An 11,995-nucleotide genomic window follows, 5' to 3' on the forward strand; every position below is an offset into this window, starting at 1 on the left:
TTGCAAAAAAATGTTATGAGAATAATTAATAGAGTTGCTCCAAGAACATACTACAGGACTGTTTCCGAGGTCAGGACTACTTTTGAAGGACTTGGTTTCTTTACAAACTTTGTTGTTCATAAAGTAAAACATTGCCTGTTACCGCATGGACAGCAAACCCCTTTTATTGTAAATAGTGAATAAGCAGAAGAAATAATAATTTCAAACAACCTTTGCTGGAAATACCCTCAAACAAATGTGTTTCAGTTTCTGGTGTGAAAAGATGGAATTTTCTAGAAAATGATCTAAAATGTTCAAATATTCATTTAAATAGAAGTATAAACAGAAGATATTTAACTTGTATAAAGATGAATGTGAAAATTGTTAAAACTATAACAACAATGATGGTCTTGTCTTTGTCAGAGTTGTCTTATTGCATCGTTGTTTTTGTTTGCTCAATGCCGTTTAAGCAGAATTAATAATTATGTTGGTGAGGCCGTCTAATTTCTAACTTTCTTAATATAAGAATGGGGTAGGAGTTTATAAAATCATTTTTTCCTTCATCCTACTCCTGTTCTTGTCATGGAATGTATTTTTGTTGTGTTTGTAGGATTGTTGTTGTGGCATTTCGGGTTACATTACCATAAAAAAAAATAATTAAGTGAAAAATTTAAATATGTCAGCAAAGCTGTCAATAGGTTGCCATTTCAACCCTCTGATAATTTGTTAAAATACAACAAAACTAGACTCCATGTGCAATGTTACTGCTTACAGTGCATCAGTGTCTTACTTCCCCCTAGTGGTCATTCAAAGCAAACACAAACAGCGTGGGTCGAGAACGTGACCTTAACAACAACCAACCACAATTAAAAAGTGTTTATTTTACTCGAATTTTAACATATTTGTTTCAGCTGTTGATATACATATCAATATGATATACTAATTTTACAAAATCTTTCTGGGCAATCTCCATAAAAAGTAAACCAAGCAAATATTTAATCTGGTTAGTCTTTATTCCTGCTGTAGGTTCACAAGAAGAACGTTTTCTCCTCGTATAAAAAGCTGATTGACATGACGTGTGTGCACTCTTCCATACTCCACTTTAGGCTTGGTTTTTAATTGTTGTGTCGATTTTAATGTGGTCTTGTCTTTCTCAGAGTGTTCAGATCTCTCCTGGGTATGTCTGGGGTCGGTTCTCCTCGTTTGGTTTGAGAGACGAGATGAACTACTGTGTAGCTCTGACTTCTGATTCTCAACCGCGCTGAGAGCCACGGTCTCCTGAACTTTTAATTTTTCAAAGAGCTGTAATAGAAAATTAATTGAAATAGATTTTTAAAGCAATACAATAACATTTGAAGAGTATAAAAAAAATGCCAGCAAAAAATAGGATTTAAAAAATCTTCAGTGCAAAGCAAAAGAAAAAAAAAAAGGACAAAAAGCACAATTTTATTTTTATTAATACTTTTCAAATCAATTTTAGATGTGATTATGGTTTAATATCTTCTAGAATATTCAGATGTGTATTCAAATGATTCACCCTTGTGACCGTAAGTGCTTTCTCGTGATAAAGAGCTTGTCCCAGAAGTGGCTCCCTGTATGTTTCATCCACATCCACCATTGCCTGGCACCAAACGGATTAGCAGAATAAAAGACAACAAATATTTATATTTAATAGTGATTCTAATACATGTAAATGTGATTTAATACGTACCAGGTTCCAAAACTTATCAAATGCCACCACAAAGCCAGAACACACTCCCCGGAGCCCTTTAAAGGTCCGGATGTGAACTTTGACTCTAATTTTCTCCTGAACACATCTGTTTAGTTCTCCTAATGGACTGCCTGTGTGCACTGGACAAAAAGACACAACGCATAGTGAGATAACTAGATTAACTTAAAAGTTAAGTGTTTACTATCATCTTGTGGCATTGACAGCAAAGGCAGAGAGACATACGTGGCATTCTCGTAAGCACATTTTTGGCCGCTTTTCGCCGTCGAGGCTGTCGCTTGACTCCACTTCCCTCTCCCTCCTCCTCAACCGGGTTGTTTACCATCAGTCTTTTGAGTCTTTCTATCCTCTCTGGGTCTGCTTTACCCTTCTGTGCTTTTCGGAGTCTTTTCTCCACGTTTTCGGGTTTGGCTCGGCCTCGACCGCCTTTCATGAAGCTCTCATATTCTGCGATGTTATTAAAGCACCTGATATTGGGGAAAGGCAATGGCACTTGTGGGGAATACAGAGCGAGCAGAGGGTCAAACTTATCCGAGCTGATGTCCAGCTTAGTTTCGACATCATCTTCGTCAGTCTCTGGTGTCTGTCTGGAGGTCTCGGTGGTGGTTTGCTGATCAGATGTTTGAGAAGGTCCTGAACGGCGCTCGCTTTCAGACTCTCTCTCACCCTCCTCCATTTTTGAATGAGCCGCAGACCGCGGAGAATCATGGGTAACTTATCAGTGTGGTGTGAAGCCACCGATGAAAATGTTTCCTGTCAAAATCTTAGAAAATGTACCAGTTTATATATATAATAAAAATAACTAAAACGAAACCATATGAACAAAATTAATAGAAAATATTTAGATATGTGAAAAAACAACAACAATACAAATAAAAGAAATGCGCTCAGTATTACTACAGTTTTTACTAATTTATAAAACAATAAAAAAAGATATAAAAAATATTAGCTAAATCTATATGGTCTCAGTTATACTAAATTAACACAGATTTGTAAGTAACTATTTATATGACCCCCCTTTTTTCCTCTTGTAGGAATTATCCACATCAATTATTTTTCACTATTGTATATTCAATAAACAATAACTTAAGAATGCTTTTATGCTTTTCCAACTTTAGCTAGTCTGTAATGTTGCTGTTTGAGCATACAATTTAAAGCTCAATGTCCAATTTAAAAGGAGATATGTTTTAACATTATTTAACAGAAATCACTTATTTCACAGAAATCAAGATCGATGAATGGGATGAGACCTGGTTGAGCTGCACTAGAGAAGACAACGAGTGTTATTATCATGGCAGAGACAAGCTAGTGTTCCCAAGACAGACGAAATTAGATTGATTACACTCATCCAGGTTTAAATCGCGCTCAAATTTATTTGATTTTTACGTAATATTTAAACTGAAGCTCGTAGTAGGCAGCTTTGGTAAGAGGCATGACATTTCCCGAGTCCGACCAGACGCCGAGTGCTGTCAATCACATCACACACTGGCCGAGCTAACCAATCACAGCACAGCTCGTATTCCAGAAGGCGGGCCTTCATTTGATACAGGGACCGTTTATGGCCATGTCAGACTGGGGAGAGAGTTGTTGTAATAATGTGAAATATGTGAAAATAATGTGTTTTTCGAAAAATCTAGTATGAGAGCCTGTTCTAGTACACCTTCAAAACAAAATGTATGTATGTGTTTGTGTACTCGGAGCAGATTGTGGTTACTTTTGTTACCGCTTCCACAATCGTTCTCCTCCTCGTCAGTAGGTGGCAGAGCGCACTCGCACATACAAACGGGACGTACTACACGTAGAAGCGTGTGTTCGTAATGTATTGTTCTAAAAGAAAACATTGCCGTATCGCGTATATATATTATTTTTAACATATTAGAGAATAAATATACTAGATGCTAGAAGGATATGTGGTGCTGCTTTCGATTTATATTATAGTGCTCCGGTGAGTAGTTGGTGCAATAGCCTATACTAGAAATATGCTTTGTTAAGAATACCAGAAGATGAGGAATCCGTTTGTATTGCTTCAAGATTTAATAAGCATATGAATTTACTGGAATTGTGAATAACTGTCGATGTCAAGAGAATGTCAGTGGACATAAAACAAACATGACGGTGGTACAAAAGAGCTGATGTTACAGTGGACCTGGGGACTTTGTTAGCACTTTGGACATTTCTGTAAGCAACATATCTTGACAAAAAGTACCTCCTAATATTATAAATTCTATAATGATGTATTATGATGATATACACACGGCATAAGCTGTGTATTAACAGTATACCACGGCACTATTTTACCAGGTTGTCAGTGGACATGGAGTTTCCAGGACATAGTCAGCAGCTCCTGGCCAGCCTGCGCTCTCAGCGTCTACAAGGTTTCTTATGTGACTGCTCTGTGCAGGTCGGTCCGACTCGTTTTGGAGCCCACCGTGCTGTGTTGGCCTCTTTCTCCCCTTTCTTCCATATGTTTTACTCCGACCAGTCTGTGGGGAATACCAGCACAATAAACGGAGGGCCACAAAGAGACACAGTCACTATTAATGGAGATATAGTGACCCCACAAGCCTTTGGGCTCCTCCTTGATTTTATGTATGAAGGGGTTCTGCGATTAGCAGCCCACCCCCCTCCAGAGGACGTGCTAGCTGCAGCCAGCTTCCTACATATGAACGATGTGGTGCGAGTTTGTAAGAGAAGACTGCAGGGTCGAGGACTGGCTGAGGCAGATAGTACAAGAGTAGAAGTTGGAGCAAACGAGTCAGCTAAACCTGGAGAACTTGATGGCTCAAATGGTGAAGACACACCTGGTGCAGAAACAGAAAGAGATGGAGCAGTAAGAAATTGTCCACAGTCAAGCCAACAAATGTCACTTTATATCGATACCAAAACTGAAACACAAGCAGGGGTGGCTAATCTCCTCATGCACAGGGAGAGTTCAGAAATGGCGGACACGACCCAACCAGGAATGGACTCACAACCAGCCATGAGTAATACTTGTTCGGGTTCGTCCACATATCGTCCTTCACCTAGACCAGACAAAACAAGAATATCGGCAGCGGCGCGATCTGCTAGCCTTGAGTCTGCACTTTCAAGTCCATGTAGTACGACAGAAATAATTCAGAAAGAGACGCAACCTGTTGTAGCCACTACCGTGGCTCTGAGCAGTGTGGATAACGCTAGTGCTGCTCTACAACATGAATCTAGAGTTTTTATGCAGGCTCAAACAATAAAACCCCAGTTCCGGAACAAAAGTGCTGGAAATCCAGAGTCTTCACAACACATTCAAAACCAGAATGAAAGGATGCATGAGAACACTTTGCCCAATGCCAGAAACATGCAAAGTAAGCTTAAAAAAACTTGTTCGCAAACATCAAGAGAAGAAAATGAAGATCGCTTTAAAGTGAAATTGGAGGCCATTGTGATTTCTGATGAAGAGTCTGATGATGTAGATGAGACCGTGGTAATGGATGATGACCCAAGAAGAAATGCAGATTCAGATCATGGAGATGATTTTGATGACAGTAATCATGATGTGGAGGAGCTGACTGATACTCAGTTTATTCCTGCACACCCATTAATTCATCTTCCACATCAAGAACCCCTTTCTTTCCCTTCTTCACCGCAAGGTCCTAATCCCTCTGCAGCAGAAACCGCCGGCTTTTCATCATCTCTTTTTCCAGCCAATTCCCAGCCGGAGCAGCAGGCCATGTACCTAGAGGATTTTCATGACTCGCTTGGGAGTTACGTAGAGGACGTGCCTACTTGTAACACTTGCGGAAAGACGTTTTCCTGTGCGTACACGCTGAGGAGACACGCCATTGTGCACACTAGGGAGCGCCCTTATGAGTGCACCTACTGTTACCGCAGTTACACGCAGTCTGGAGACTTGTACAGGCACATCAGAAAGGCACATGATCACGGCTTACCAGTCAAGCGCAGCAGAGTCGAGTCCGACCCCCCACCATCACCACCCCCTCCTGCTCAGACGTAGCCATCATCTGTGGCTAGATCCTTTTAACAGGTCCTTCAGAAACCTGCTTGCCACGTCTATACTTTTGTGGCAAATGCTTTGAAAGGGAATCTTGACACACGTGACTGCTGCCATGCCATTTACAAACACAACCAGTATGACTGAAAAAAAAGTTTCAATATTCAATATTGTTTGAGATATTGAGATTTGTACTGTTACACAAACTGGTTTTAAAATTAATTTCTAAAGTATATTGTTTTTATATAAAGATTGGAAGTGTAAGTAAATGTGAATTGAATATTGAAACAGCCTTTTAGTAAAGTAATCCCCATTCATGGTGGTGTTTTGCAGTTTAAAATGCCATGTTTACGTCTCTTATGGATTATTGTAGCTGTTATAAAAATAAATGAGCATTAAGATCCATTAGAGCAGATACATGACTATATTCACTACAAGGAATAGTTTTGCTGTGTGTGAGTTCTGTGCAGTTTTGTGAGTCTGAAATTGCAACCAGCTTTGTTGTAGAATTTTTAGAGAACTTAAACACTACTTTCCAAAAGTTTGGGGGTAGTCAGAAGTTTTTTTTTTTTTTTTGTAATTAAATTACTCTTTTTATTCAGCAAGGACACAATACATTGATTAAAAGTAAAGACATTTATAATTTAAAAAAGTGCAAATTTATATGTCAAGTAAATGCTTTTCATGGTTTCAATAATATTAGAGAGCACATCTGTTTTGAACATTCATGAGAATAGTCTTTTTAGGAAATCAGCTTATTAAAAATATTTTAACATGCTGATTTGCTGGTATTATAATAATTTCTGAAGAAGGCTTGAGTAATAATGGCTGCTGATAATTCAGATTTTCTTTCAAAAAATGTACAAACCCCAAACGTTTGAAAGGTAATGTACATCAGATCAAAACCTGCCAGTTACTGTTAAATAATGGACAAATGTCTAAATTAAAAGTCTGCACAAGGGAAAACAATAAAACAAGACTTTTAATAGTTAGTGATGTTGCACTGTGATATTCTTCAACAAATGTTTGGTAAAATGGTGGTTAATACCACGACACAGTATGTTACATATTCTGTCTTCCAAAAAAGATTCACCTTTAAATTCACATTTATTTAACTGCAACAATGTACTTGAGAAGCAGATCTCCACAATAAAACATTAGCAGTCATCCACTGGTCCATGCATCTGCAGAAAGAAGTATTGATTTAGAAGTTAATTAATGCTAATTGAAATGAGAGAGATGTTTGTAGAGCAGATTCTAATGTGATTAATAGTCATCAAAAGGTACTTACTGCCTCTGCTAGCTGAGGCCAAGCCATCGCCATCACAACCCCATCATCAGTTGTGGGAGGAGTCTCCAAATTCCAGTATGTGAAATGATGGAATAATGAAGAAACTTTCACAACTCTGTCCTTAAAACAAATGACAGAAAAAAAAGTTTAAGAACAAGTGTTTTAAAAAGCATTATCTGTTGTTTAGAAATGTGTGATATCAATGATTTCTAAAGTAAGGCACAGTGCAGGAACCTCTTGATCAGATGCAGGCTTCTGGACCTCTTTTAGCACTATTCCTGTGTATCCTTGTGGGCAATGCAATTCCTGACCCTTCAGCCCCCTGCCTCTGAATGACACTGTCGTTTCTGCACAACACAATGATATGTTTATCGGGTGGAGTGCTTCAACTCATTTCATTCTCGAGGTGTGTACTTGTATTTGACTAACCGTGTTTGCGTTCCTTCACAGTGGGATTAAAGAACTTGAAAACTTCGGCAAGCCCGTCATGCTCTATTTCACAAGGTAACAAGTGGATCTGTGGTTTGTCAGCTTGCTTGAGGGAATCTAGCCGGATAGCTGTCACACAACTGTTCGCTGACATCTAGTAAAACAAAGTGTGTAAAGCACATGTGACAATTACTGACAGTGTCATTTCATTAATATATTTGACCATGGATCACAAAAATAAGTAGTCACAAGTAGCACGGATATAATTGTAGCAATAACCAATAATATGGGGAAAATTTATAGATTTTTTTTCATGCCAAAAATCATTAGGATAAGAGCATGTTCCATGAAGATGTTTTGTAAATTTCCTACCATAAATATCAAAACTTAATTTGTGATTAATAATATGCATTTGGACAACTTTAAAGTTGATTTTCTCAATATTTAGATTTTTTTTTTTTTTGCACCCTCAGATTCCAATTTTTAAATAGTTGTATCTAGGCCAAATGTCTTTAACCATACATTAATAGAAAGCTTATGTCAGCTTTCAGGTGATGTACAAATCTCAATTTAAAAACCTGACTCTTATGACTGGATATAGAGAAACCAGGGCTATTGTGACAATTTTCCGCTGACATAGTGCCTCGCCATTACTATTTTGACTCTTTATAAGTAAAAATTACAAAATGACATTCCAGAACATGAAATTAAATGCCAGTTAAATATTAATTATCTATTAAAAGATGAATGTATACATTATTATTAGTAGTAGTAGAAAAGTTGCCAAGTATCGTTACAGTTAAATTAAAGACATGTCTTCTACAATAAACTACACTTTTTCCTGTTGATATAATGCTAGACGATCGCATAAAAAGCAGTTTACATCAATGTTTTCAGAACTGAACCTCTGTATAATTGTATGGTAAAGCGGAGGTGTAATTTTATTGCAGATATCTTACCTTGCTTGTTTTCGGTTGTGTTTATAAAGTGTCACGTGGGACAGCTGTGTTTACTGTGATTGGGCGCTCTGTATTTCTTCGCTTCCACGCGGATGTTTTTCGCGGTAAAATCCAAAGCATTCTGCCATCTACCGTTCGCTGTTGTCTTTGGATAATGACTCGAAAAAATACACTATTTTTACTTTATTGTTATTCTTCTTATTATTATTTCAACTTATATACAAAATAACAGACACACAGGTAACTTTATAATTATGTATGTTATATTTGTTGTATGATTACAACGCAGTTTCCTGTTTCCAGGCGCTCTATGAGTGCAACACTGATATCATTCCTACAGGAATTTGGAACCAACTAGGAACGATATTACTCGAAAGCGAAGTTGTCTCGTTCATGTTAATTATTCCTGTAAGATTCAATATGGGGCTTTGATATGCTCCCATATTAGTTTGTTTAGATAATTAATATGTTTTGATTACTTTTCTAACGCCGCCTGTGGAAAATGGTTGTAATTCCGTGTTTAAAAGTGCCACAGCGTCACGCACAAATGTACAGGTAGGATACATTCAAATAGCTACTTTCTGAATCTCTGTTAGTTGGTCAGTTACTAAATAAAGTTTTTTTTAACGTTAATGGATTATAATTATTAACATAAATGATCTATTTATGTTAATACTGAAATATTCCATAAAACGTGGGTAAAAATAGGTAAGTCGCTGTCATGTTAAAAACGGTTAAATTGCTTGGTTTTACATGTTTCTGTATTTAGAAACCTGGTGTATTACTATATATAATTGTTTTTCAGAAAATACCTACTGTCACAAGGTGTTCTGGACCGCAAGTACTGTGCACAAAAACACCCAGATGGCACTGTAACCCTTCCAGTCATAGCATCTGTCCTAGCACAGCTTGATCTAGAGGCACTGATTAAAGATGTCGCAGAGGACTGCTTTTGTGAAATTGTTGATATCCAGGTAAGCATTCACAATTATATATATATACGTTTGCACCCAATGCACTGAACATCTGAGCATCAGTATATCTGCTTATTATTTTAGGATCCCCCATTATCAAAGAAGGAAAAAGTTAAATCTTCTTACAAGAGACTTCTAGAGACTGCACAGTCTTTGATGGCTTCTAAAGGAGAAAAATGGAGTGAAGATCTAGAGAGAGACATTCCTAGCCGATGGCAATGCCATGGAGATCTTGTCCTGTTTAGTGAAGGCTCCTTTTCTAATGCAATATGGAAAGAAATTGGTGGGTGATATTGAATCTCAGACCCTCTGTACATCCAGGCTTGCATATATTCCAGAGTAATAGCTCATAGTAATTAGCTTAAATGTCTTCAATATATTCTTGAATATATTTATTTGTTTTAGGATCTGAATTCTGGACTGCAGTTGCCCTGACGTTGGGAGGAAAACGTATAGCACAAATAAAAAAAATCTCCCTGGATGGTTATCGCACACCTATAGTGACTATGCTTTTAGGAGACAGCGGCTATGTAACACACATTGATAACCACATTAGGTAACCAATAAGATGCTATGTTATTTAAAAATAATAATAATCTTAACATATTAAATAAATATTCTAATGGATCTGTCTGACTAAAATTTAGGTATGAGTTTGATGTCACCAAGTGCATGTTCTCTTCTGGGAATATCACAGAGAAGCTCAGAATAGCCTCCTTTGACTGCAGTGGAGAGACTGTGGTTGACTTATATGCAGGTAAAGGCAAAGATGTGTGTACCATTGGAATGGGTTGGAATGGTTTTTAATCACCCAAGATGTATGATCAGATTTTGCCCCACTGTTCAGGGATTGGCTACTTCACTCTTCCATATCTTGTACATGCTAAGGCTGCTCATGTGCATGCATGTGAATGGAACCCAGATGCAGTAAAAGCTCTACAGAGAAACCTGCAGGTCAACGGCATGTCAGACCGCTGCACTGTCCATCCAGGAGACAACAGACAGGTCAGGATAACAGCTTGAACAATGATATACAAAAGTGCTGGTTGACGTTTTCTTAAGTTCACTTACTAATATGAAAAAAATAAAATGTAGTGGATGAGAATCAGCTCATTGGGTAAGAGACAATATACAATAATGTTCTCATTATGTGAACATTTCCAAATCAGGGGTTCTTTAGGTCTTTGCTCTTGCACAAATTACAGCCCTAAAAAAATCATAAATTTAAGCCATAAATGAGAGCAAAAAATTTGTAAAGTCATGGCATTAAGTGTTGCATATACTGAAAAAATATATATCTTGCTCAGTATCTTTTACCAGTTAAAACAACTAAACATTCTTAAATCAAGAAACATTTACTTGATATGCAAAATTAAGTTATGAAATCTTGTTTTCTGTGTAACTGAACTAAATTAAGTGAGGTTATGCTTAAATCATCTGTCACTGGGGTCAAAGAATGTGTTTTCCCTATGAATACCAGTTGATTTTTCTGACCCCATTGGCAGATATTTGTTCTTGATATAATTATAAACACACTTATGTCATTTTGCTATCTGCACATCTGGTCAGTTGAATTAATAAATGTTTGGACATCGTTTTTAGCTTCCATTATATGATCTTGCTGATCGAGTGAATTTGGGCCTCATACCAAGTTCGGAGGAAGGATGGCCAGTGGCATGTCGTCTGCTGAAGAGAGACACTGGTGGAATGCTGCATATTCATCACAATGTCACAACACCTTTGCATCATGAACCACATGAACATTCATCTGCTATCGGTGTTGAAAAAGGCTCTTCTATAGAACAATCTTCCTTGAGGATCCAGAGAGATATGCAAGCGTGGACTGCCTGGGCTTCAGAAACAGCCAGACGTGTCTGTACACTTTTGTCAGACATCACTGGAAGCAAATGGAAGACTAATATCAAGCACATAGAACATGTCAAGACATACGCACCACATATCAGTCATATAGTTCTGGACTTGGAGTGTAAACCTCTCTGATAAACACATTCAATCATGTAAAGTTGTTTTAATTTTAATCTCTATAATTAGCTATAATTAGAGTTTTACCTTTTTCTTTGTGTGTGTGTGTGTGTGTGTGTGTGTGTTTGAGATGTAAAATTATAGTGTTTTATAGTTCTGTTTTGTACTTTTTTCTTTTTTTTTATCTGGCTGTGATGTGGATTATTGTTCACTTATGAACACTGAACACTTATGGGCATTCACTGCATGGGCATCATGTTCAAAATGCAGTGAAGATTATTTCATTTTATGTCTTAACAGTTAAGGAGCAACATCAATTATTATGTGGCCATCAATATTTTTCATTTACAGGTATATGGATTTTCCTTTTTTTTTTTCAAAAGTATTTTATGATTATGAATTCTGAACTGATTTGATCAAAATACTGTTAAATGTGCACATTCGGTTCTAAAGAACATTGCTTTTCAATGTTGAAAGCAGTTGTACTTCTTAATTTTGTTGTGGAAACTGTGAAACAATTAATTTCAGGACAACAAGAGTTCAAAAGAACAGCATTTATAGAGCCTGTGAAATTAGACATTTATTTACTGTAACTTTTGCCGTGCATTCTTGCTGAATCAAATAAGTAATATATTTAAAAGAAGAAGAAAAATAAAAATTCTGAAA

The 11,995-nt window shown here is 37.1% G+C and overlaps 4 protein-coding genes across 6 annotated transcripts; 2 read left to right on the forward strand and 2 right to left on the reverse strand.

The window, feature by feature from the left end:
- Window positions 1-840: 840 nt before the first annotated feature.
- On the reverse strand, window positions 841-2,421 carry lsm11 (LSM11, U7 small nuclear RNA associated). 2 transcript variants are annotated; one of them, XM_052573673.1, is made up of 4 exons: window positions 1,934-2,419; window positions 1,691-1,830; window positions 1,517-1,600; window positions 974-1,281 (listed from the first exon to the last, which is right to left on the reverse strand). In XM_052573673.1, exons 1-4 carry the CDS (start codon window positions 2,382-2,384, stop codon window positions 991-993), a joined length of 966 nt encoding a protein of 321 aa, XP_052429633.1. In that variant the 5' UTR covers window positions 2,385-2,419; the 3' UTR covers window positions 974-990. The 2 variants fall into 2 exon arrangements, with proteins under 2 accessions (XP_052429634.1, XP_052429633.1); XM_052573674.1 differs by lacking the exon at window positions 1,517-1,600 and having other exon boundaries at window positions 841-1,281; window positions 1,934-2,421.
- A 1,030-nt stretch (window positions 2,422-3,451) lies between these two features.
- Window positions 3,452-6,101, forward strand: zbtb3 (zinc finger and BTB domain containing 3). Its single transcript, XM_052574645.1, has 2 exons — window positions 3,452-3,886; window positions 4,010-6,101. The coding sequence occupies exon 2, from the start codon at window positions 4,023-4,025 to the stop codon at window positions 5,694-5,696; it is 1,674 nt and encodes a 557-aa protein (XP_052430605.1). The 5' UTR covers window positions 3,452-3,886; window positions 4,010-4,022; the 3' UTR covers window positions 5,697-6,101.
- Window positions 6,102-6,657: 556 nt separating this feature from the next.
- rnaseh2c (ribonuclease H2, subunit C) lies at window positions 6,658-9,212 on the reverse strand. 2 transcript variants are annotated; one of them, XM_052574649.1, is made up of 5 exons: window positions 9,189-9,212; window positions 7,414-7,567; window positions 7,219-7,331; window positions 6,985-7,104; window positions 6,658-6,877 (listed from the first exon to the last, which is right to left on the reverse strand). In XM_052574649.1, the coding sequence occupies exons 2-5, from the start codon at window positions 7,565-7,567 to the stop codon at window positions 6,851-6,853; spliced, it is 414 nt and encodes a 137-aa protein (XP_052430609.1). In that variant the 5' UTR covers window positions 9,189-9,212; the 3' UTR covers window positions 6,658-6,850. The 2 variants fall into 2 exon arrangements, with proteins under 2 accessions (XP_052430609.1, XP_052430608.1); XM_052574648.1 differs by lacking the exon at window positions 9,189-9,212 and adding an exon at window positions 8,373-8,528.
- Window positions 8,708-11,690, forward strand: trmt12 (tRNA methyltransferase 12 homolog). The gene is made up of 7 exons (XM_052574647.1): window positions 8,708-8,927; window positions 9,178-9,346; window positions 9,431-9,629; window positions 9,752-9,902; window positions 9,994-10,103; window positions 10,194-10,351; window positions 10,949-11,690. The coding sequence occupies exons 1-7, from the start codon at window positions 8,875-8,877 to the stop codon at window positions 11,345-11,347; spliced, it is 1,239 nt and encodes a 412-aa protein (XP_052430607.1). The 5' UTR covers window positions 8,708-8,874; the 3' UTR covers window positions 11,348-11,690.
- The last annotated feature ends 305 nt before the right edge of the window (window positions 11,691-11,995 follow it).

Source organism: Carassius gibelio, chromosome B14 (assembly GCF_023724105.1).
Source record: "Carassius gibelio isolate Cgi1373 ecotype wild population from Czech Republic chromosome B14, carGib1.2-hapl.c, whole genome shotgun sequence".
Taxonomy (NCBI): domain Eukaryota; kingdom Metazoa; phylum Chordata; class Actinopteri; order Cypriniformes; family Cyprinidae; genus Carassius; species Carassius gibelio.

What these genes read in the sequence shown, in the direction of transcription:
- lsm11 (XM_052573673.1), bottom strand. Translation starts at nt 2,384, where the DNA reads ATGGAGGAGGGTGAGAGAGAGTCTGAAAGCGAGCGCCGTTCAGGACCT. An exon ending in TGTGCTTACGAGAATGCCAC is followed by an intron (nt 1,831 to 1,933) that starts GTATGTCTCTCT and finishes CTTTTTGTCCAG; the next exon opens with TGCACACAGGCAGTCCATTA. An exon ending in TTGATAAGTTTTGGAACCTG is followed by an intron (nt 1,601 to 1,690) that starts GTACGTATTAAA and finishes GTTTGGTGCCAG; the next exon opens with GCAATGGTGGATGTGGATGA.
- zbtb3 (XM_052574645.1), top strand. Translation starts at nt 4,023, where the DNA reads ATGGAGTTTCCAGGACATAGTCAGCAGCTCCTGGCCAGCCTGCGCTCT.
- rnaseh2c (XM_052574649.1), bottom strand. Translation starts at nt 7,567, where the DNA reads ATGTCAGCGAACAGTTGTGTGACAGCTATCCGGCTAGATTCCCTCAAG. An exon ending in TGTGAAGGAACGCAAACACG is followed by an intron (nt 7,332 to 7,413) that starts GTTAGTCAAATA and finishes TGTGTTGTGCAG; the next exon opens with AAACGACAGTGTCATTCAGA. An exon ending in AGCCTGCATCTGATCAAGAG is followed by an intron (nt 7,105 to 7,218) that starts GTTCCTGCACTG and finishes ATTTGTTTTAAG; the next exon opens with GACAGAGTTGTGAAAGTTTC.
- trmt12 (XM_052574647.1), top strand. Translation starts at nt 8,875, where the DNA reads ATGGTTGTAATTCCGTGTTTAAAAGTGCCACAGCGTCACGCACAAATG. An exon ending in CGTCACGCACAAATGTACAG is followed by an intron (nt 8,928 to 9,177) that starts GTAGGATACATT and finishes ATTGTTTTTCAG; the next exon opens with AAAATACCTACTGTCACAAG. An exon ending in TGTGGTTGACTTATATGCAG is followed by an intron (nt 10,104 to 10,193) that starts GTAAAGGCAAAG and finishes CCCACTGTTCAG; the next exon opens with GGATTGGCTACTTCACTCTT.